The 21,597-nt window shown below is 39.7% G+C and overlaps 1 protein-coding gene across 1 annotated transcript in view; it reads left to right on the forward strand.

Annotated features, from left to right (window-relative positions):
- ANKS1A (ankyrin repeat and sterile alpha motif domain containing 1A) overlaps nucleotides 1–21,597 on the forward strand; it is a 3,005,277-nt gene that overhangs the window by 356,079 nt on the left and 2,627,601 nt on the right. The window contains exon 4 of the mRNA XM_044076145.1: nucleotides 3,859–3,921. Coding sequence (XP_043932080.1) covers nucleotides 3,859–3,921 — 63 coding nt within the window. The remainder of the gene's footprint in view (nucleotides 1–3,858; nucleotides 3,922–21,597) is intronic.

Below are 21,597 nucleotides of genomic sequence, written 5' to 3' on the forward strand. Positions count from 1 at the left end.
AATCATTTAAAAACAATGTCATATATAAGGTATACATGAAAAACGTATATATAAAAAGTTATATATAAAAAATGTATATCAGTGTACATATATATTTATAATTTTAAATGGATATTAGTGTAAAAAAGATTCTATAGACAAGTATGCTTAATGTCTAACATATAAGATTTCATGTATATGTATGTATAAATTAATATAGTGTCTTATAAAATAAAATAAACACACTACATGTGGTAACCAAATCCATGACATAATGACATAGTAGTGATATAGAAGACAATTAGTGTGCAGAGAGATGGAATACCTATTTCTAGGGGGTTATCTAATATTTCTACGCTGTCTTAATTTTGGCTTGATAGAGGCTCTATCATTGAGGCCTAGTCCTTTATCTGATCTTAGTAGAATTATCCATTCGGTTTCCTTTATATCTTAATGTCACCCCCTCTAGAGTTGGGAGTAATTACTTCAAGTACCTTAAACAAAAATCTGTGTGTCATCATTCAATGCTACATGCTTGGCAAGAGCATTATGTAGTGTACCTTTCCTTATGTGATATACATGTTCCCTTATCCTATCCCTCAGTGGTCGATTTGTTTTACCAACATAGAAGGATGAACATAATTGACAAACAACTAAGTATATCACATGAGAAGTCATGCAGTTAGCTTCAGCTCTTATATTAAAAACTTTCTGTTGATCAGGATGAAAAAATTCTGTCTTACTGTCTATGTAACAACAGAAATTACAGCGACCACAGCATCTTGTGCATCCATTCTGTATAGATTTCTTATCAAATTTAGGATGGCATAGCATTCTTTTCAAGTTGTGTTTATTCTTAAAAATAAACCTCTGTGTTTCTCCTACTATCTGTTTAATATCTTCATCTATCTGCAATATACCCCAGTGTTTGTCTATAATCTGCTTAATCTCTATATAATCGGATGAAAAAAAGGTGGAGAATTTAGTGAAAGATTCACTCATATTTTGTTTATCACTAAGGCTAGCACTGTTGGATCCAAAGTATGGCATAGCTGAAGTAGAGCGTAGATTGTACACTTCTATCTTAGAATGTATTTCTTCGACTTTATGTCCTCTGTGTAATAGTCTATGTTTCAAATCATTTATCTCAGTGTGAAAACCCTCTTCCATTGGATTCAGTCTGGAAGCTCTAATAGCTTGTCCTTTCACAATATTTCTAAAGACAAAAAGAGGGTGCATACTGGATCTTAGAAGCAATTAATTAACATAACATGTTTTACGATGAACTCCAATGTTGATTAAATTATTGTGTAGCCTCTCTGTATATAAGTCTAGAAACTCAATTCTATCCTCTGAAAACTTCATAGTAAACTTAAGACATGGTATTAAATTATTCATCATTTGGTGTGTGGATTCAAGTTGTTGGAATGTCCATTTCCAGAGAATAAAGACATCATCCACAAAACGTTTTGTGTATGATGTCTTTATTCTCTGGAAAGGGACATCCCAACAACTTTAATCCACACACCTAATGATGAATAATTTAATACCATGTCTTAAGTTTACTATGAAGTTTTCAGAGGATAGAATTGAGTTTCTAGACTTATATATAGAGAGGCTACACAATAATTTAATCAACACTGGAGTTCATCGTAAAACATGTTATGTTAATTCATTGCTTCTAAGATCCAGTATGTATCCTCCTTTTGTCTTTAGAAATATTGTGAAAGGACAAGCTATTAGAGCTTCCAGACTGAATCCAATGGAAGAGGGTTTTCACACTGAGATAAATGATTTGAAACATAGACTATTACACAGAGGATATAAAGTCGAAGAAATACATTCTAAGATAGAAGAAGTGTACAATCTACGCTCTACTTCAGTTATGCCATACTTTGGATCCAACAGTGCTAGCCTTAGTGATAAACAAAATGAGTGACTCTTTCACTAAATTCTCCACCTTTTTTTCATCCGATCATATAGCGATTAAGCAGATTATAGACAAACACTGGGGTATATTGCAGATAGATGAAGATATTAAACAGATAGTAGGAGAAACACCGAGGTTTATTTTTAAGAATAAACACAACTTGAAAAGAATGCTATGCCATCCTAAATTTGATAAGAAATCTATACAGAATGGATGCACAAGACACTGTGGTCGCTGTAATTTCTGTTACATAGACAGTAAGACAGAATTTTTTCATCCTGATCAACAGAAAGTTTTTAATATAAGAGCTGAAGCTAACTGCATGACTTCTCATGTGATATACTTAGCTGTTTGTCAATTATGTTCATCCTTCTATGTTGGTAAAACAAATCGACCACTGAGGGATAGGATAAGGGAACATGTATATCACATAAGGAAAGGTACACTACATAATGCTCTTGCCAAGCATGTAGCATTGAATGATGACACACACAGATTTTTGTTTAAGGTACTTGAAGTAATTACTCCCAACTCTAGAGGGGGTGACATTAAGATATATACAGAGGGTAAGGAAACCGAATGGATAATTCTACTAAGATCAGATAAAGGACTAGGCCTCAATGATAGAGCCTCTATCAAGCCAGAATTAAGACAGCACAGAAATATTAGATAACCCCCTAGAAATAGGTATTCCATCTCTCTGCACACTAATTGTCTTCTATATCACTACTATGTCATTATGTCATAGATTTGGTTACCACATGTAGTGTGTTTATTTTATAAGACACTATATTAATTTATACATACATATACATGAAATCTTATATGTTAGACATTAAGCATACTTGTCTATAGAATCTTTTTTACACTAATATCTATTTTAAATTATAAATATATATGTACACTGATCTACATTTTTTATATATAACTTTTTTATATATACGTTTTTCATGTATACCTTATATATGAGATTGTTTTTAAATGATTTTATCTTATATTTGTATATTAAGCTAGGTCTTTGATGTTTGCCTGCTTCTTTAAATAATCATACCAATTAACTTGATTGGTTAATTGTTTAAAACCTGTGTATATATAAGATGTGGAATCTTAGAATGAATGTAAGATCTGATGAAGCTACACAGTGAAAGCGCTTATCTTATTACTTATTGACAATAAAGTACTTTGAACTTTAAGTGTTATACTTGTTTTCGCTCAGTCCTGCTATTTCGATTTACTACACACATATATATATATTTATCTTGTTCTTTCGGCTTTTCCCAGTTAGGGGTCGCCACAGCGGATCACCTGTCCGCTCATGATTGGCAGTGGAGTTTTACGGTGTCGAGTTGCCAGCCTGGCGCCCAACCTTCCACGGAAGGCACACACATGCACGCACTCGGGCCAATTTAGAGTACCCAATCTGCCTACAACATGTCTTTGGGATGTGGGAGGAAACCGGAGCACCCGGAGGAAACCCACGCAACCACAGAGAGGACTAACCGCTGCACCACCATGGCCGCCTACCTCCTTGTGCAGCCAGTAGAGGTGGCCATGTAATCTTTTGTTTTTATATTGTCCAATTTGAATTTTCTGAAGAGCCTTTGGATGTAATTTCTGACTGTACCTGTTCACTGATCACCGTGCTGTCACGTCACTGTACAGAAACATTGCAATGTTTCTTTAGTAACTGGTACGATAAAAGCTGAGTAAAGAAGACAAAACAGATTTTGCAAGCTGGACTCAACAGGACTTGTGTTTTAAAGAAGGCTGGGTAGGAAGTTGCAAATATGAAATAGAAAACCAATTCATTAAGTGCACTGTATATCAAAATGTGTGATATCAAAATTCTGTAAACATTTTGTTTCAGCATTTGAATCTCTTCCCATCCTTTTTAATGTTGCCATATTATCTGTTTCATTATTGCATTTTTTTCTCTCCTCCTTTTGTAGAATGCTCTTGAGATCAAAGAACTCAAAAAGTTTGGCCCCTTTGATCCTTATATGAATGCGAAGGTGTGTAATGTCCTAGCAGGACTTTGCATTTTCATTAGTTAAAGCAAACAGTATCTGCTTTTCGTTCTTTTGGGGGGGGGTCTTTTACCAGTTTTGTATACCTGTTCATCACTGTTGAAGTTGCAGGTATATTTCTGAAGGGATATTTGATAAAATTCTTAAAAATGTGGCTGTGTTTTAAAAAGCAGGCCTGTACTTTACTGCACTGTTTTATTCTGCCGTTAACATTAACTGGTGGCACTGTAGCAGCTTTTAAATTCATGTTTGGACTGAAATGCCATCCTGTCATTCTGCATTTGGGAGCTTGTTTTTAAGCCACTTTGAATATTTCACTTGGCTAACAATTTTGATGCCATGCTGCTGTTAAAAGTTGACCTGCCACAGTGAGGTCTAGCATTTTTTGCTCAATGTAGACAGTCTTGCAAGACTAACAAAAAGCTATTTGGAAGTACCACAATATCCAAGTGCTTAGCCTGCTTTTTAAATTTAGCCTACTTGTTACCAAAAGAATTTTATAATGTGGATTATCTTTGTCGAAGTACAGCAAATTACTTATTCAAAATCTTGTCATATTTTAGCAGTAGGTTCCTTTTCTTTGCGAAGATAAAAACATTGCATTGTTTAAGTCCAGAGGAACAAAATAAAATTTCTCTGAACTTAAGCCATGGAAGCCTTTTTCCATGAAAAGCAGATGCTGTAGCTTTAATTGTAGCTAAAATCCTGCTTTGTAGTGGTGCTTTTGGAAAGGGGGTTATTTGAAGCTTTGTTGTGTTTGTCTTTAGAATTGTAATTGTTTATGTATCTTGTTAAATTGTAAAGTTCTTGTGTCTTTCTCTGTCCTGTTTGCTCTGTTTGCCTAACTAAGCAAAGCAGTATGTGATGCCTTGATCATGATTTATTTAACCTTGTGACCTTTCCGTGGCGCAGTCAGTAGCAAACTGCTTTTCAGATTAATTACACTGCTGCTCATACCATATTCAGTAGAGTAATAGCAAATTGTGCTTATTTTAAGAGTTTTTGAAGAATTCTGGAAATTTCTCTGCTAGCCAGTTTTATTTTTTTTTTCCGCTTGGTTTCCATAATCTACAATTATTTTATTTCTAAAGTTATGTACTCTGTCGAGTTCATCTGTGCAGTTAAGTTTCAGCCAGCTTGACACACTCTCTCTGTTGCAGTGGTGTGCTTCACTTTATATAAGAACCCTTGGGGTTGGGAGGGTGGCCTAATGGTTAAGGTGTTTGCCTTATAAAAACACAAGGTGCAGGGTTTGAGTCTCACAAGGAATAATTGGCTAGGCTTAAAATGGCTTGCAAGGGCAGTTGGCCTAGTACTAATCTATGAACCTATAACTTAAGTGAGGTAATAATTCCTTGGATTTGAACAGCCAGAACTGCAGTATAAATCACTCTGTTTACATACTTGGGCCTTTCCTTTGTTTTCTTGAAACCTACAGTCCATTCTAGGGGCATTTTCTTTTGTCTGAATATGTTATCTGTTGTGGGATCTTCCTTCATGTTCACCTAAGAAGTGTGTATGGGCAGTTAGTTGTGCTGCTTCATTCAGACTCCTCTGTCCCCATGAGGATCTCCCAAAAACAATGCTGGACTAGAGTTCTTTGCCTCTAACATATTTGATATGTTAATGCTTTTGTGGCCCTGGCTACATCTTATCCCTTTCACTGTTGGGTGATCTCTTCTGCAGAGCACTTAGTTATTGTGTAATGCTTTACTGGTTTATAAAGTTTTTTTAATTTTTTCGCAGTTATTCTTTTTAAAATGTAACTTGCACAGCAAATCTGTAACTACAGTATAAAGTTTGAGCTGCATTTTCTTTCTGGACTTTACATAGTTTTTGAACAGTTTGACAGCTTCTTAACCATCTCAAAATAAATGAGAGCTCTAGAAATATTTAACGTTAGTCCATTTGGCATGTCCCATTGTTTTAGCTGTATAAGGACAGTTGACAAATGGATGCTTCTTTGGTCTTCCCACATAGGATGGGGTGGGGGAAATAATTATTTGATTGAAATCTTTATAGTGAATTGGTTTGAAGTTCTCGGCACACTGTGCATTTATGGTGGGCATAGTCATATGATCCATCCATTAATGGCTAACAAGGTTAATGCTAAGATCTAATGTCCTTTTTCATTCTTACTCACTAGATGGGTTTCGAATCTGACGTTGGATTCAGTAGGCTGCATTTCCAAGACTTGTAGATCAGAATCTCGAGCTCCTGTCTTCCTGTAATGCAGTATACCTTTCATAACTTCTCAGATCTCGTTTGCCGCCAGTACATCAAAACATAGATTCTTGAGTCTTGAGTGGGAATCTCAAAGACTTGTGTGAAGCGAAGTTTTTCTCTCTTAAAACTTAAATTGTCACCTTTTTTCTCTCTTCTTCCCTCCATTGATAGCTTTCCACGGGTATTGGGGACTGGTGCCTTTCTTTTTCCCTCCTCCTGCCTTTTCGCTGTTGCCGTCGGCACTTGCTTTCTATAAAAGAAAAAAAAATACCTTTTGCTTATAATTCTTATAGTTGTATCGAGAGATACAGCTGTTGCTGTTTTTTGATGGTCGTGTGTGTGTATGTTTTTTGTTAGAAAGTTACTGTTTAAATTTGTTTTATTTGCCAGACTAAATGTCTGATAAACCTACAGGCTTCAAGAGATGCACTTCTTGTGAGCATATAATATGTAATTTAGATGCATATAAGAAGTGCATTTATTGTTTATGACCAGGGCACTTGAATGTTGAGTGCGAGGTGTGTGCATCTTTTAATCTGAGGGCCTTGCCAGACAGACGTAACAAACTCTTATTGAAAGGCCTTCTACCTACGTCATCTCCTTTATCTGGAGCGCATATCCTCTCTAAGCATGTCTTCCCCAAGGATTTAAAAAAACGAGCCCTCTCTGCTTCCCCAAGGGCTTTGTCAGAGCCATGTGAGAAAAGACAAAAAATATTGTATCAGACTATTACAGATCTGAGCAAAACTAAGTCTTCTTCTGATCTGATAGGTACCATTATCATTTCAGGTTCTTCTACACCAAGTACCTCCACCTCGGATCCTAAGACACTGGATCTGGCTATTAGGAGCCATACACCAGTGGGTCTTCTAAAACCGGTATATCCAGCTCCCCCTTCCAAAATTTTCCAGACTCCAACTAAATCCAGACCTGCTTCCTCTTCTAGATCTTTTCATAGCTTAACAGAGGCTGATGTGGACAGGATGATGCAAAAGTTCCTCAGGGCTCCGATCCAGATGGGAGTCTTAACAACTCTGTCTCATCTTGGATCTGAGTGCTATGTCACATTCGATACAGTCTCCTTTTCCAGTCTGACCTACGGTTTCAGAACTCCAGGATCCTGCATACCAGAGAGTTACCTTCCTCAACTCAGACTATGTCCTTAACCAGCTCTGCTGTATTTTTGTTGAATCAGACCGGGTCTTGAATCCAAGACATCACTGCTGGGTCTGGGGGAGGTTGTCAATGGCTCTGACTCTGTCGGATCTGCCCCTTCCTCTTGGTGCTTCAGCTCTTGACTGCTCTGGTCTGACTCTGCCTAGAAGCCTTGGATCTGGTATCAACTCTGCTCTCTCTCTTTTGGTTACTTCAGCTCTGAGGTGGAGTGGAGGGGTCTCCTCATGTCAGTCTGACTTCTGGATTGCAGAAGAGGGCCTTCTCTTGGATCAGAGAACCATATCCTCATGTGAAATGAAAAAAACTAAATTCACGAAAACCAGAATAAACTTCAGAAAAAATGTGACAAAAAGACAAAATGGCTGTCCACACATAAAAAGTTAAGCGCTTTCTTTTGTTTTAATCACAATGAACTTCTTCAGAACTGAACAGTAAACCAATTAGTCAGGTTTGAATACAGAATTTGATTAATAAATAAACCAGTCAAATATCCATTCATCTAGTTATTAATTAATACCATTTTCTTAAAGGCAAAAATATAAAACGTGAAATATAACAGTTGACACACAAAAACCATTTAGCACATACAGAAGTGTAACTTAGTAATAATCTCCAGTGAAGAAACAGAGGATATAAATACCACAGAGTTCCAATAAGTGCACCAACACCACTAAAGTATACTCTCACTAATTCCGTTGTAATACCACGAAACAACTTGCAGAATAGTTCCACTGGTAAACGTCCCAAGCAATTCACCAACACGAATGGAATAAAACCAAACCAGTTTTATTAACGATAACACTCGTGAAATGCTGAATGATCTCCGCGTCTTGTATAAAAATTTTTAAAAACAAATATGACACAGAAGGCGTATAACAATGAAATGAAAAAATACTAAATATTGAATACTGCTGACAATACTAAAATTAGGTTAAGTGCTTTCACCCATATCATATGGGCTTCTTCAGAACACCATTAAATTAAACTCTCCGCCTTATAAAACTTTCAAGGCGCCAAATTTGAATGGAACTGTTCAAAAATTTAAAGAAACAGTACGTTGTAATGTAAATTCCAATTCAAATCTAAGCTACCCATAACATATATTACCTGCATTGCCTTTGTGACTAAATGGTCCGCATTAAAAACAATCAACTAAAAAGATAATAATATAAGGTGCAATACATCTGTAAAGTATACAGTGTATAAATATAATGGTTATGCATGTATACAAATAAAAGTTTTTTCTTATGACATCATTGCTACCATATAGATAGAATTATAAGTATAAATATCCATCAAATACATGTGTACCTATCGCACTTCCTGCACTAAAAGAACCCTCCATCCTAGTGATTTGTGAAATACACCTGAATTGTGTGTATGATATAAATATATATATGTATATGATGTGAACATATTATAAATACATAAACATGTCTAGTTAATAAATTTGGCAGTTTAAACAACATAGGAACATCAAGGTAGAAAACTTCCAAAACAACCATGTATGCTGTAATACAAGTAAAATTGTAAAACAAGCTTGTGACTAGAGTAATTGTTTATAACAGGAATAAAAACACAAAGTTGATGAAAGCTAACAGAGAGGTTGTTCCCTTTCATACCGCTGTCAACGTGGGTCAGTAAAGCCTAATTGTATTGTATAATAAAGCCTATTTGTATAAGGTAATAATTTATGAATTGTGAATTATAGGCTATATATTTAACTCGAGAATAGCTTTCATAGAAATGCTGTCATTGAGTCCCAGAGGTGTACGGGCATCTGTGAACAGCTGCCACCATACTTCACAATAGCTCAATAATTTTTTATTATTATCTCAACCTCTGGTATCAATCCTAACAATATCTAATAAGGCACATTTGAACTGATGTTTTTGCACCATTCTGTTCAGTATGCTTAAATAAAGCACTTTTCTGGTCCCTTTTCTTTATATTATAAATGTGTTCATAAATACGTTTTTTAGGCCGGGTGGTGCAGTGGTGCAGCTGTTAATGCTGTCGCCTCACAGCAAGAGGTTCTCTGGTTCGATTCTCGGCTGGGGTGCCTTCTGTGTGGAGTTTGCATGTTCTCCCTGCGTTCGCGTGGGTTTCCTCCGGGTACTCCGGTTTCCTCCCACATTCTAAAGACATGCGTCTGGAGCATTTCTCCCCGGGCCTCCGCTGAAAACAGGATCTGTGGAACCTAGTCGGACTTTCCCGGTCAACAAATGTTAAATAAATAAATAAAAAATAAATAAATAAATAGGCTTGTTTCTGTTTTCCCCACATAGTAACTTGAACACTCTTGACAAATAGCAATATATACAACCATCTTGGAGTTACAATTCCCCTTAATATATTTAGACTAAAAATAAGGTTAATTGTTTAGAATAATTCCTTTTTCCTCTAAAATATAACGACATTGGTTGCATGCTCCACATCTGGTAGTGTGTTGTTCAGTATCCTTTCCTTTTTCTTCTCTTGGTGTACCTTCCTTTTTCTAGATACCTTTTAATGTTCGCTCCCATCTTATAAACTATGCCTGGTTTGTCCCCTATTATATTCCTTAGTCTCACTGGTCAATAAATACCAGTAATTCTTTATGATTTGTATCACATAATCTGATCCTGGACTATATAACAAAATTAAAGCTCTTTGATAATATCCTTCTGTATTACCTTTTGCCAGATGTCTACCAATAAACCCATTTGCGTAATTCACTTCGTTACCTAAGCCTAACAAGGGTTTGTAGGTGGTGCCCCATAGGCCTAATACGTATTTATCCACTTCATTCAATAAATTCTGGGGATATCCTCTCTTGAAAAACATAGTATGAATGTATCCAATCTCTTCCCATAATACTTCATACTCTGATGTCATCCTCAGGGCCCAGATGCATTGGCCCTTGTATATATTCTGCTTTAACCTTTTAGGATGATAACTTCCATATTCCAGGTAGTCATTGGAAAAGGTTTCTTTTCTGTGAATTTTCGACTGTAATGCACCTTCTTGTGAATATACTAAATTGTCAAGGTATGCTATACCTCCCTTATTATATGAATGCGTAAATTTCAAAAAATCACTACTCGTATTCAGGAACTGAATACATTCTAATAATCTGTCCTCACTAGAGTTCCATATAATATAAATATCGTCCAAGAATCTCACATAGTGGACAACATGTTGGAAAAAAATACTTGGAAAGAGAACTAGTTCTTCCCAATCGAGCATAACCAGGTTGGCATATATTGGGGCACATGCAGCTCCCATAGCTACCCCCCACTGGTCTGCCTGAAATGTTCCCCTTCATAATATATAAAATTGTTGTCCAAAACTATGTCAATCATTTCCATATATAAGCTAACCTCTTCCCATTCTATCCCAGCATATTTCCTAATGCTATTACCAAAAACTTCAAGACCTGCTGTTTTAGGAATACATGATAAAAGATTAATAACATCGATTGTTACAAACATGTATCCGTCATTCCATACTTGCGTGGAAAGTTCCTCAAAAATTCCCATGAATCTTTAACAAGATGGGATATGTTATTGTATACATGTTTCAACTTGACATCTATGTATTTACCCAAGGGGAATGTTTTAGACTTACTACCAGAAATAATAGGTCGGAATTTACCTTGTTAGGCTTAGGTAATGAATTATGCAAATGGGTTTATTGGTAGACATCTGGTGAAAGGTAATATAGAAGGATATTATCAAAGAGCTTTAATTTTGTTATATAGTCCAGGATCAGATGATGTGATACAAATCATAAAGAATTACTGGTATTTATTGACCAGTGAGACTGTAAGGAATATAATAGGGGACAAACCAGGCATAGTTTATAAGTTGGGAGCGAACATTAAAAGGTATCTAGAAAAAGGAAGGTACACCAAGAGAAGAAAAAGGAAAGGATACTGAACAACACACTACCAAATGTGGAGCATGCAACCAATGTCGTTATATTTTAGAGGAAAAAGGAATTATTCTAAACAATTAACCTTATTTTTAGTCTAAATATATTAAGGGGAATTGTAACTCCAAGAAGGTTGTATATATTGCTATTTGTCAAGAGTGTTCAAGTTACTATGTGGGGGAAACGGAAAGAAGCCTAAAAAAACGTATTTATGAACACATTTATAATATAAAGAAAATGGACCAGAAAAGTGCCGTGTTTAAGCATATTGAACAAAATGGTGCAAAACATCAGTTCAAATTTGCCTTATTAGATATTGTTAGGATTGATCCTAGAGGTAGAGATAATAAAAAAAATTATTGAGCTATCATGAAGTATGGTGGCAGCTGTTCACAGATGCCACTACACCTCCGGGACTCAATGACATTTCTATGAAAGCTATTCTCGAGTTAAATATATAGCCTATAATTCACAATTCATATATTATTACCTTATACAAATAGGCTTTGAGTTGTTATACAATACAATTAGGCTTTATTGACCCACGTTGACAGCGGTATGAAAGGGAACAATCTCTGTTAGTTTTCATCATCTTTGTGTTTTTATTCCTGTTATAAACAATTACTCTAGTCACAAGTTTGTTTTACAATTTTATTTGTATTACAGCATACATGGTTGTTTTTGAAGTTTTCTACCTTGATGTTCAATGTTGTTTAAACTGCCAAATTTATTAACTAGATATATTTATGTATTTATATTATGTTCACATCATATACATGTATATATTTATATCATACACACAATTCAGGTGTATTTCAAAAATCACTAGGATGGAGGGTTCTTTTAGTGCAGGAAGTGCGATAGGTACACACGTATTTGATGGATATTTATATTTATACTTATAATTCTATCTATATGGTAGCAACGATGTCATAAGAAAAAACTTGATTATTTGTATACATACATAACCATTATATTTATACATTATATACTTTATAGATGTATTGCACCTTATATTATCTTTTTAGTTGATTGTTTTTAATGCGGACCATTTAGTCACAAAGGCAATAATGCAGGTAATATATGTTATGGGTAGCTTAGATTTGAATTGGAATTGACATTACAACGTACTGTTTCTTTCAATTTTTGAACAGTTTCATTCAAATTTGGCGCCTTGAAAGTTTTATAAGGCAGACAGTTTATTTAATGGTGTTCTGAAGAAGCCCGTATGATATGGGTGAAAGCGCTTAACCTAATTTTAGTATTGTCCGCAGTATTCAATATTTAATGTTTTTTCATTTCATTGTTATAAGCCTTCTGTGTCATATATTTGTTTTTAAAAAAATTTTATATAAGACGCTGAGGTCATTCAGCATTTCACGAGTGCTATCGTTAATAAAACTGGTTTGGTTTTATTCCATTCGTGTTGGTGAATTGCTTGGGATGTTTACCAGTGGAACTGTTCTGCAAGTTGTTTCGTGGTATTACAACAGAATTAGTGAGAGTATACTTTAGTGGTGTTGGAGCACTTATTGGAACTCCGTGGTATTTATATCCTCTGTTTCTACATACAGAAGTGTGCCTACTATAAAAATGTTTGTCAAATGAACTGTTTAATAGTGTAGTCTATTTTATTTAAAAGCCATTTAACATTTAAGGTCTCGTTTAGACCGGGAATGTGGTCTGCCCTAAGGAAAACCTGCCATCTGAGCTCTTTGTTTTCCAAGGCATTATTGAATTCTGTAACAAATGGAGTCAAATCTATTTCATCCAACACAAAAAATACAAATTTCTTGAAGTTAGAGCATTCCATAGTGTGTTTGGCTAAAGCATTGTTAGAGACTTTATTTCTAATGGCCAAATGGTGTTCATAAAACCTTTTATAAAGGGCTCTAGATGTTTTCCCCACATAAAAATTATGACAGATGGAGCACGTAGCCAAATATACTACCCCCATACTTTTGCAGTTGTATCTGCCTTTATTGACCACCATTTTATTAATGTGTGGAAAAAATATATTTTTTGATGAATCATTAAACATGCATTGTTTGCAGTTATAACATGGGTAGGTACCAGTGGCTCCTCTAACAGTTTTGTGTTCTCCTATTTCTAAAGTAGACTTTACACTTGCAACCTTTTTATAAATGAAGTCTGGGTGGTCCCCTAGTACTCTAGCTAAGTCTCGATTTCCCAAAATAACTTTCCAGTTGTTGGAAATTACCTGTTTGATGCTATGACAGTCAATACTAATAGGAACAGGAAAGGCACAATCCATTTTTTTTACTTCCTTACTGTTAGTTATAAACCCACTAGTTAAAATTGGTGGGGTCTTTTCCATCCTAACCAATAGTATCTGCTCGAAAATTTCCCTCAGTTTTTCATATGGATACCCTCTCTGGGCAAACATGGATTTAAGTTTGTTTGCCTCACAAGTGCAATTTTCGTTGTCTGAAATTAATCTACTGAGCCATATAATTTGTCCTCTGACCAAATTCAGCTTCATGAACAAAGGATGACCACTCTCAAATTTAAGGAAGTTGTTAGTATGTGTCCTTTCTAAACACTGTACCTCATATCCTCCCAATCCTTCATCGGGTCAGAGCACTGAGCCCATTACTTGTGCCATAGGTCAGCCTACCTCGAGGAGCTTCCAGACCATTTCCCCTCAGGAAATCCCCCATTCTTCCGATTCCTCCCCCAAACAGTCCACAGAGGAAGGCCCTTGAAAGAAAAAGTGCAAGAGAAGGCACATAGACTCCCTTATGGAGTCCCTGACCAAGGGCACAGATTTTGATGGAGAATGGTCACCCCTATCACCACCTATGACATCTCCTTTGGAGACATCCTAGAAATCCTCAAACAGAAGGGGTGGCTGGTCCTCAAAACCCACTTCTTCTAAAGATTTAGTGTTCCTGGAAGCTTTTGGGGTGGATCTGTCTACGTCTTGGGTGACTTGTTGATTTGGTTTCCTGCTGGGCTTGGAAGGAACCGGACACAGTTGAGCCTGTACCCAAGTGTCCTGGTACATTCCTTAGTTCACCATCTGACTGTTTACACTGGAGTAAAGGCATTCCAGTAGATGCCATTGTTGTTAGCAGCCACAAAAGAGATAGCTGAGCAAAGCTCCACTCTCCATTTGCTGAAAAAGGAGTTTGGAGTGTTGGATAGGTATGGAAAGCACATTTACACTTAAGCTACCTTTGCTCTGAGGTCAGTAAAGTATTTGACACATTTCACCCTCTTGCTGAGAGACCTTGTAAAAGAATTTACAAACTCTCTTGCTCAGACCATGTCGGAGGAGGAATTGAAAAAGGCTTCTCCCCAACTGGCTACTCTCTCTTCCCTTGCCAATTCCTCAGAGGTTGATTTTTGGTACTGTGGAAAGCACCTCATGAACAGCCAGTACAGTCATAGACATTAGGAGACCTGCCTGGATGAGACTTTATGAAACCATTCCAGACGTTCTTTATTAATGCCCCCTTTGGTTCTTCCTTGTTTGGACCATCGGTGAACAATACACTTACCTGCAGTGAGCAAAAAGGAAAGACCTTGTCTGACATGGGGTTCAAGTTTTCCACCCCTCAGAAAACCTTTTCTAGGAACCAGCAAGGAGGGAAGAAAACTTGGTTCAGGAAGTCTCAGGGACCTTTTCAAGACCCGCGTGGAGATGCTTCCTCCAGAGGCAGAGGGGGGAGTTTTAATGGTAGGCACAGCCCCAACGTCGGGGGGGGGGGTCACAAAATTGGGTCTTCAGGGAATCCTTTCCCAGTAAGTTCTATCAGCATTCCTGAAGTGCTGTCCAACTGTCCATCTTTGGAGGCCGTCGGGAGTTGTCTATTCCTGCACCTAGATGCCTGGACAAAGATAACACTTGGAGTGTAAGGATAATATCCAGAGGTTACTAAATTTCCTTTTCACCCTCACCTCCAAGTCGCAGGAGGAAACTGCCCAAAGTTTCACCCTGTCAAAGGGTGTACACAGTTCAGGAAGTTCAAAAACTTTTGCAAAAAAAAGTCATCCAAAGGGTCCTGACCAAACAAATAGGATTTGTAATTCATTCTCACTTCTTTTTGGTGCCAAAGAAAACATGGGACCAAAGATAAATTCTGGATTTCAGCAGCTTAAATCAGTATGTCAAAAAGTCCAAGTTGTGGATGGTAATGGTCTAGTCCATTCTGTCACTTTTACACAAGGATGATTGGATGTGCTCTATAGATCTTCAGGATGCGTACTATCATTTCAAAATAGACAGACACTCCAGGAGACACTTGCGCTTTCGGCTGGGAGCCGATCACCACCAATTCAGACTACTGCCCTTTGGACTCGCCACAGCCCCTCAGGTGTTTACCAAATGTCTGGCAGTTGTAGCAGCACACCTGAGGCTGAAAGGATTCCAGGTGTTTCCCTGTCTCAGTGATTGGCTCCTTACTTCCCCAACAAGGCATCAACTGATCCAGGCCAGGGATTACTTAGTTGTAATCTCCAGATCCCTTGGTATCATGATAAATATCGCAAAATCAAACCTGACTCCTATACATGATCTAGAATTTATAGAAACACAACTCAACACTACAACTCAAGTAGCTTCACTATTACTTCATCACATAAATTCTCTGAGATAACAAGTTCAGGATTTACTGGATCTCCTTGCTCCCACAGCAAAGTTAGGGCTCCAAGCACTGGGGTCTGTGTTAGCTGCTGTCCTAGTCCCCTTAGCAAGATTTTTCATGTGAGTTCAATTGACCCTTGTGGTTCAGTGGTCCATTCTTTACCAATCTCCATCTGTTCCCATCAAACTGACTTCAGTTTGCACATGTCATCTCCAAAGCTGGGTACAGTCAAACGACATGTGTCTGGGCAGACCATTCTCTCACTCCCTCCCCCAGTAGCTACAGTGACTATGGACACTTCCCAGTGGGGTGGAGGGGCATTACAAGGGAGGGATGGTCCAAGGCATGTGGTCCCCCTCCGAGACCAAGCTGCATATCGGTGTCCTTGAGATGAGAGCAGTCCTCCTAATGTTTAAGCCTTTCAGGCCATCTTCCCTTTGGGGACTATTGCTATACACATGGGTAATATGTCAGTAGTCCGGTACATCAGCAAACGGGAAGGAACCTCATCCTGTCCGTTATGCAGAGAGGCCATGAGATTCTGGGAATGGATGCTCTCTTCAGACAGCTTGCTAATTGCAATGCACATTCCAGGGAAAATCCGTACGCTGGCAGGCAGACTCGAGGTCTATTCTGATTCATCACAAGCGGTCCCTCAGTCAGTCGGCACAAACAGGATTTTCAGCCATTGGGGCCAGCCTTGCTGTGACCTATTTGCCTCTCCCTTCAACAAGTGCAGTAAGTACTTCACTCATCTGCCCTTGGGGGAGTCACCAAAGGATGCTTTGGTCCATGGTTATGCTTATCCCTTTCTCCCATTGATCCCGAAGCCCCTATAGAAAGCCAGCAAGTTGAAGAGCTCAGTAATCCTCATTGGTCCGTTCTGACCTCAAGTATGGTTCCCTTTTCAGTGATCTCACCTCAGATGTCATCCGTAGATACTGGAACCCAATTAGCACCTCCTGTCTCATCCGTGAAAGCACTAGCAAGTCAGGCTCCACACACTGAAATTGACAGCATGGTTTCTCCATTTCCATCGATAGAAAGGTCCAGGCTTGCCTTTTCAGTCCGTGACATAATTTTGGCTTCCCAAAAGGCCTCCACCCTAAAGGTCTACAACAGCAAATGGAACAGGTTTTCCATATGGGCCTCAAAGGAGTACATTGACCCTTTTTATCTTTCAGCTCAGCCATCCTTCTCTTTCTTGGTACTTTTTTTAAAGCAGGAGCCAGTTTTTCTACCATAAAACTTCATCTGGCCACCATATCTAATTTTCATACTGGAAGGGGGATCTTCCTCTCTCTCAACTTCTATGAGGGACCTTCTTAGATCACCCAATAAAAGATTCCTCTCCCTTGGGATCTTACTGGTGTTTTTCAGGGCCTTACAAAAAGACCCTTAGAACCAGATGACAATTGTGACATGAAATATCTGTTTTGGAAAATAATATTTATGGTAGCCATTACTTCTGCTAAGTGTGTCCAAATTCAAGCTTTATTAGCCAAACCTCCTTGCATCATTTTCCATAAAGACAGGGTATTCCAGCGAACCAACCTTTCCTTTATGCCCAAGGTAGCCAAATAATCAAACATTCTCTAATCAATTCAATTGCCAGTTTTTCTAGTAAAGGCGAATACATGTTGCACCTCACTGATGTTCATAGACAACTAAGTTATCACCTTCACAGAACAAAAGCACAGAAAGTTTGACCAATTGTTAATTTCTTTCTCATTCTCATCAGCTCTTCTCTGCTTCAGACTTGGAATGTTTTGTTCAGTTCTTAAAAAAAAAAATGGTAGTTAAAAACTACAGCTAGTGTTATTTCTAAATGTTTATCTTGGAAGATTGATAGATCTGATGTCTGTTTTCATTCATTCCTCAGCTAATGGGATCATGTCCAATCCTTGGATCCAACTTGGTCATTTTACTAGCTCATGGCCTCCAAAAAACTCTGGAGCTCTTTTCTTACCCATAATACACCACCACTAGCATCCCTCGAATCTCGTTTGCTGCTTTAGCAACTAGATGTGGTAGCCTCCATCTCTCGGGTTTGTCATTAGAGATAAGTAACTCATTTGTGATTTTCTTCTTAAAAAATCTTTAATCTTTAATATTTAATGTGAGAGTGTTCAATCTCGCCTTTGTTCTTACACATGGGTTCGGAGCCGATCCTCGGCTCCGTGCCGGCCGACTGCAAGCTCTGCATCATGAAGAAGCTCGAGGACATCCAATACCCACAATCCCCCTCTGCCTTTACCTCAGATCTAGTTTGCCGCTGCTGCATACGCATCGCTGGAGACTAGCTCGAGGCTTTACAGATAAGATTTTTATCTATTCTGTTTAAATTTCAAAAATTTTCTTTCAATCTAGTTACTTAAAGTATAAGAGTTAGGTGTGTGAGTGGATTAGGAATTCTCGGTACCTTAGAATAAGTTTAACTTAGTTAACTTTCGGGTATAGAGTTTTTCGGGGCCTACCACCCCTACTTGGACAATTGTGACTAGAAACTTGCTGTAGTCTTGCTTTTTAAGCAGTTATCACCGGATTTGACACTTTTGACTAGAAACTTGTTGTAGTCTTGCTTTTTAAGCTATTATCAAGCGGACGTTTATTACGGATTTGACACTGTTACTGGATTTGACTTTTACTGGACTGGACTGTCTCTTTCATTTGTCAGTATGTCTGAGAAATTAAAATCTGGCTTCAAAGCGTTGTCAGTGTGGCCAAAAGATGTCGGTCACAGACAACCACAGTTCCTGTGTCTACTGTCTTGGCCCTCTCCACTTACAAGAGGACTGCTCTATTTGTCACTCTTTTAGTGGGAGGGTCATGACAGATAGGCGCAGGAAACTGATGGATAGAGGATTGTTGAAACCCTCTTTCCAGGAGGCTCTGGATGCTTCAGACCAGGCATCCAAGTCTTGAAGGTCGAAGGCGTCGGAGCCAAAGTCATCGGCTCCGAGCTCTTGGTCTAGTTAGATCACCGGTTCCACAGACTTGGGGCCGAGTGTTCAACTGTTGGCAGTTTCGAGCCTCGAGTCTTGGAACCGGTGGCGGAGCTCCCTCCACCGACTCTGTTGAGGTCGGCTCCGTCTTCGATCCCTTCGACTCGTTCTTCTAGGCCCCTTTCCGACACCGACGTGGACCGTGTGGTGCAGAAACTGATGGAGCATACGGCCCTGTCCAAGCTTATCTCGGTCTCCTCTCAGTTGATGTCGAGACTTGAAGGCCTGCCACTATCTCCATCTGTTCCTCCTCCGAGACCTGTCCAGTCTTGGGCGGAAGAAGCTGAACTGATGATTGTGGAGCCCTCGGTGCCAGAACCGTCCTTTTCTCGGTCGGCACCGTTTACCTCGACTCCATCCGATCCGGTACCGGAGTCTCGGGGCCGAAGATCCGTCCTTGGTTCCGGGACCGAGAGTCGGACCGATGTTTCGGTTCCGACGCTCCCTCTCGGGGCCTCGGCACGGATCGATTCGGTTCCGTCCTCGGGGTCGGTGCCTTCGGCTCCTGTTTCGGGGATTCTTCCCATTTCTTCGGAACCGGGGGATACCTCGACTCGGGACCCGGGGGCCTTCGACCTCATGAGGAAGGTGTTGTCTACCCAGACAACCACATCAGCAGGTACAGCTTCTCCTCCCCACAAAGGACCGTTATCCTCCTCTGCACCCACGGCCACGTCCAAGCGTCGGGCACCAGTGTCTCAGCCACCCCTGGAGGGTGCCCCCTCTTCCTCGGAGGCTTCTTGGATGCTTCCCACGAAGAAGTTCCTAGGAAAAGACTGTGTAAGAGGAGACACTTGGATTCTCCACAAGAATCCTTGACATCTGATACTGATTTAGATGAGTCAGAAGGGTCCCCTAAGTCACCTACAGAGGATGTCTCTTTTTCTGACATCTTGGAGATCCTAAAACAGAGAGGTGACTGGCAAGCCCTCCCCCCTTCTGAGGATGAGTCAGTTTTGCTGAAGGCATTTGGTGCCCGTCCTTCCTCCTCCTGGGTCACTCCGCCCTTTGATGAGTTAATGGAATTAATTGCTCGAAGGGCGTGGGAGACTCCTGACACGGTGGAACCAGTCCCTAGGAAGCTGAATAAGTACATCACGGCACCACAGGACAAAGCTTACCTCACCAAAGGAGTTCCAGTAGACGCCATGGTGGTGGCAGCGGCCACGAAAAAGGAGATGTCGGAGTCTTCCTCATCTGTCCATCCACCTAACAAAGATTCTAGGACCATGGACAGATCACGGGAAGCGCATTTTCAGTTCAGCGGCTTTTCCATGCGTTCCCTGAACTATTTAACTCATTTTACACGTTTACAGAGGGATCTAGTCAAAGAGTTGGGAGATACCCTCCAGGGTGCTACAGATGCCACTGTCTCAGAGAAAGTTACAGCGCATCTCAACACCCTTACGTCCATTGTGAACTCATCCATGAGGCTGATATCCTATGCAGCCGAAGGATCGAGTAGGGCAGCGGCTTCAGCGATTGCTCTTCGTAGGCAATCCTGGATGCGCTTATGTTCATTTGCGGAAGCCTTCAAGTCTTCCTTTACTAACACCCCATTTGACGGAGCCACACTTTTTGGCCCTAAAGTAAAGGAGACCCTTACCCGGTGTGAACAGGAGGGAAAGACCCTCTCTGCTGTCGGAGTCCATTTTCCACCCCTTCCAGACCGTACCCCAAAGGGCAGCGTGGTGGGAAAATGTGGTTTCGAAAACCCCAAGGATCTTTCCCAAACACACAGGGTGATGCCCCCTCTAGAGGCAGAGGGGGGGGGCAGAGGTGGAAGATGCCGCCCTGGCGGCAGAGGTCCGCAAAACCAAGGTGACAGGGATAACCTCCCTGGCAAACCTTTTCAGCACTCCTGAGAGGAGGCCCGACTGTCCTGCTCTGGAGGCAGTCGGGGGTCGCTTAGCTTTATACCCTCAGGCCTGGCAAAACCTTTCTTCAGACAATTGGGTAAAAAGCGTTGTTACCAGAGGTTACAAAATCCCATTTCTATCCACCCCCATTCCAAAAAGAAAACTTCCAGATGTACCACCCCATCTGAGAGCCAGCAGCTACAGAAATTTCAAAGCTGCTAGAAAAAAGAGTCATCCAACCAGTCCCAGCGGACCAAATAGGATTCGGAACTTACTCAAGGTTCTTTTTAGTTCCAAAGAAAACGGGGGACTGGAGGCCAATTCTGGACCTAAGTCATCTAAACACCTTTGTCAAGAAGGAAAAGTTCCGGATGGTCACGCTTCAATCGATCCTTCCATTCTTAAAGAAGGACAACTGGATGTGCTCAATAGATCTGAAGGACGCATACTACCACATCAAAATGGCCAGGGCGTCCAGGGATCATTTGCGCTTCCGGCTGGGAGCCAGTCACTATCAGTTGAGCCCTGCCCTTTGGTCTGACCACAGCCCCCAGGGTCTTCACCAAATGCATGGCAGTGGTAGCGTCTCATCTGAGGCGCCTAGGATTCCAGGTGTTTCCGTATCTGGACGACTGGCTCCTGTCTGCCACCACCAGGCGTCAACTGATACAAGCCAGGGATTACACCCTACAACTTTGTACACACCTTGGCATCTCAGTAAATTTTGAAAAATCGTTGCTACAGCCATCACAGCATATCTTATTCATAGGAGCGGAATTAGATACGCGTCAGTTAGTTCTAAAACTTCCTACAGAAAGAATAGTAGCACTTCAATTCAACATTTCCCTTCTTCTGTCGTCCAGAAAGTCC

This window comes from Protopterus annectens, chromosome 7.part0, assembly GCF_019279795.1.
Source record: "Protopterus annectens isolate FY-2018-M chromosome 7.part0, PAN1.0, whole genome shotgun sequence".
In the NCBI taxonomy this organism is placed as follows: domain Eukaryota; kingdom Metazoa; phylum Chordata; order Ceratodontiformes; family Protopteridae; genus Protopterus; species Protopterus annectens.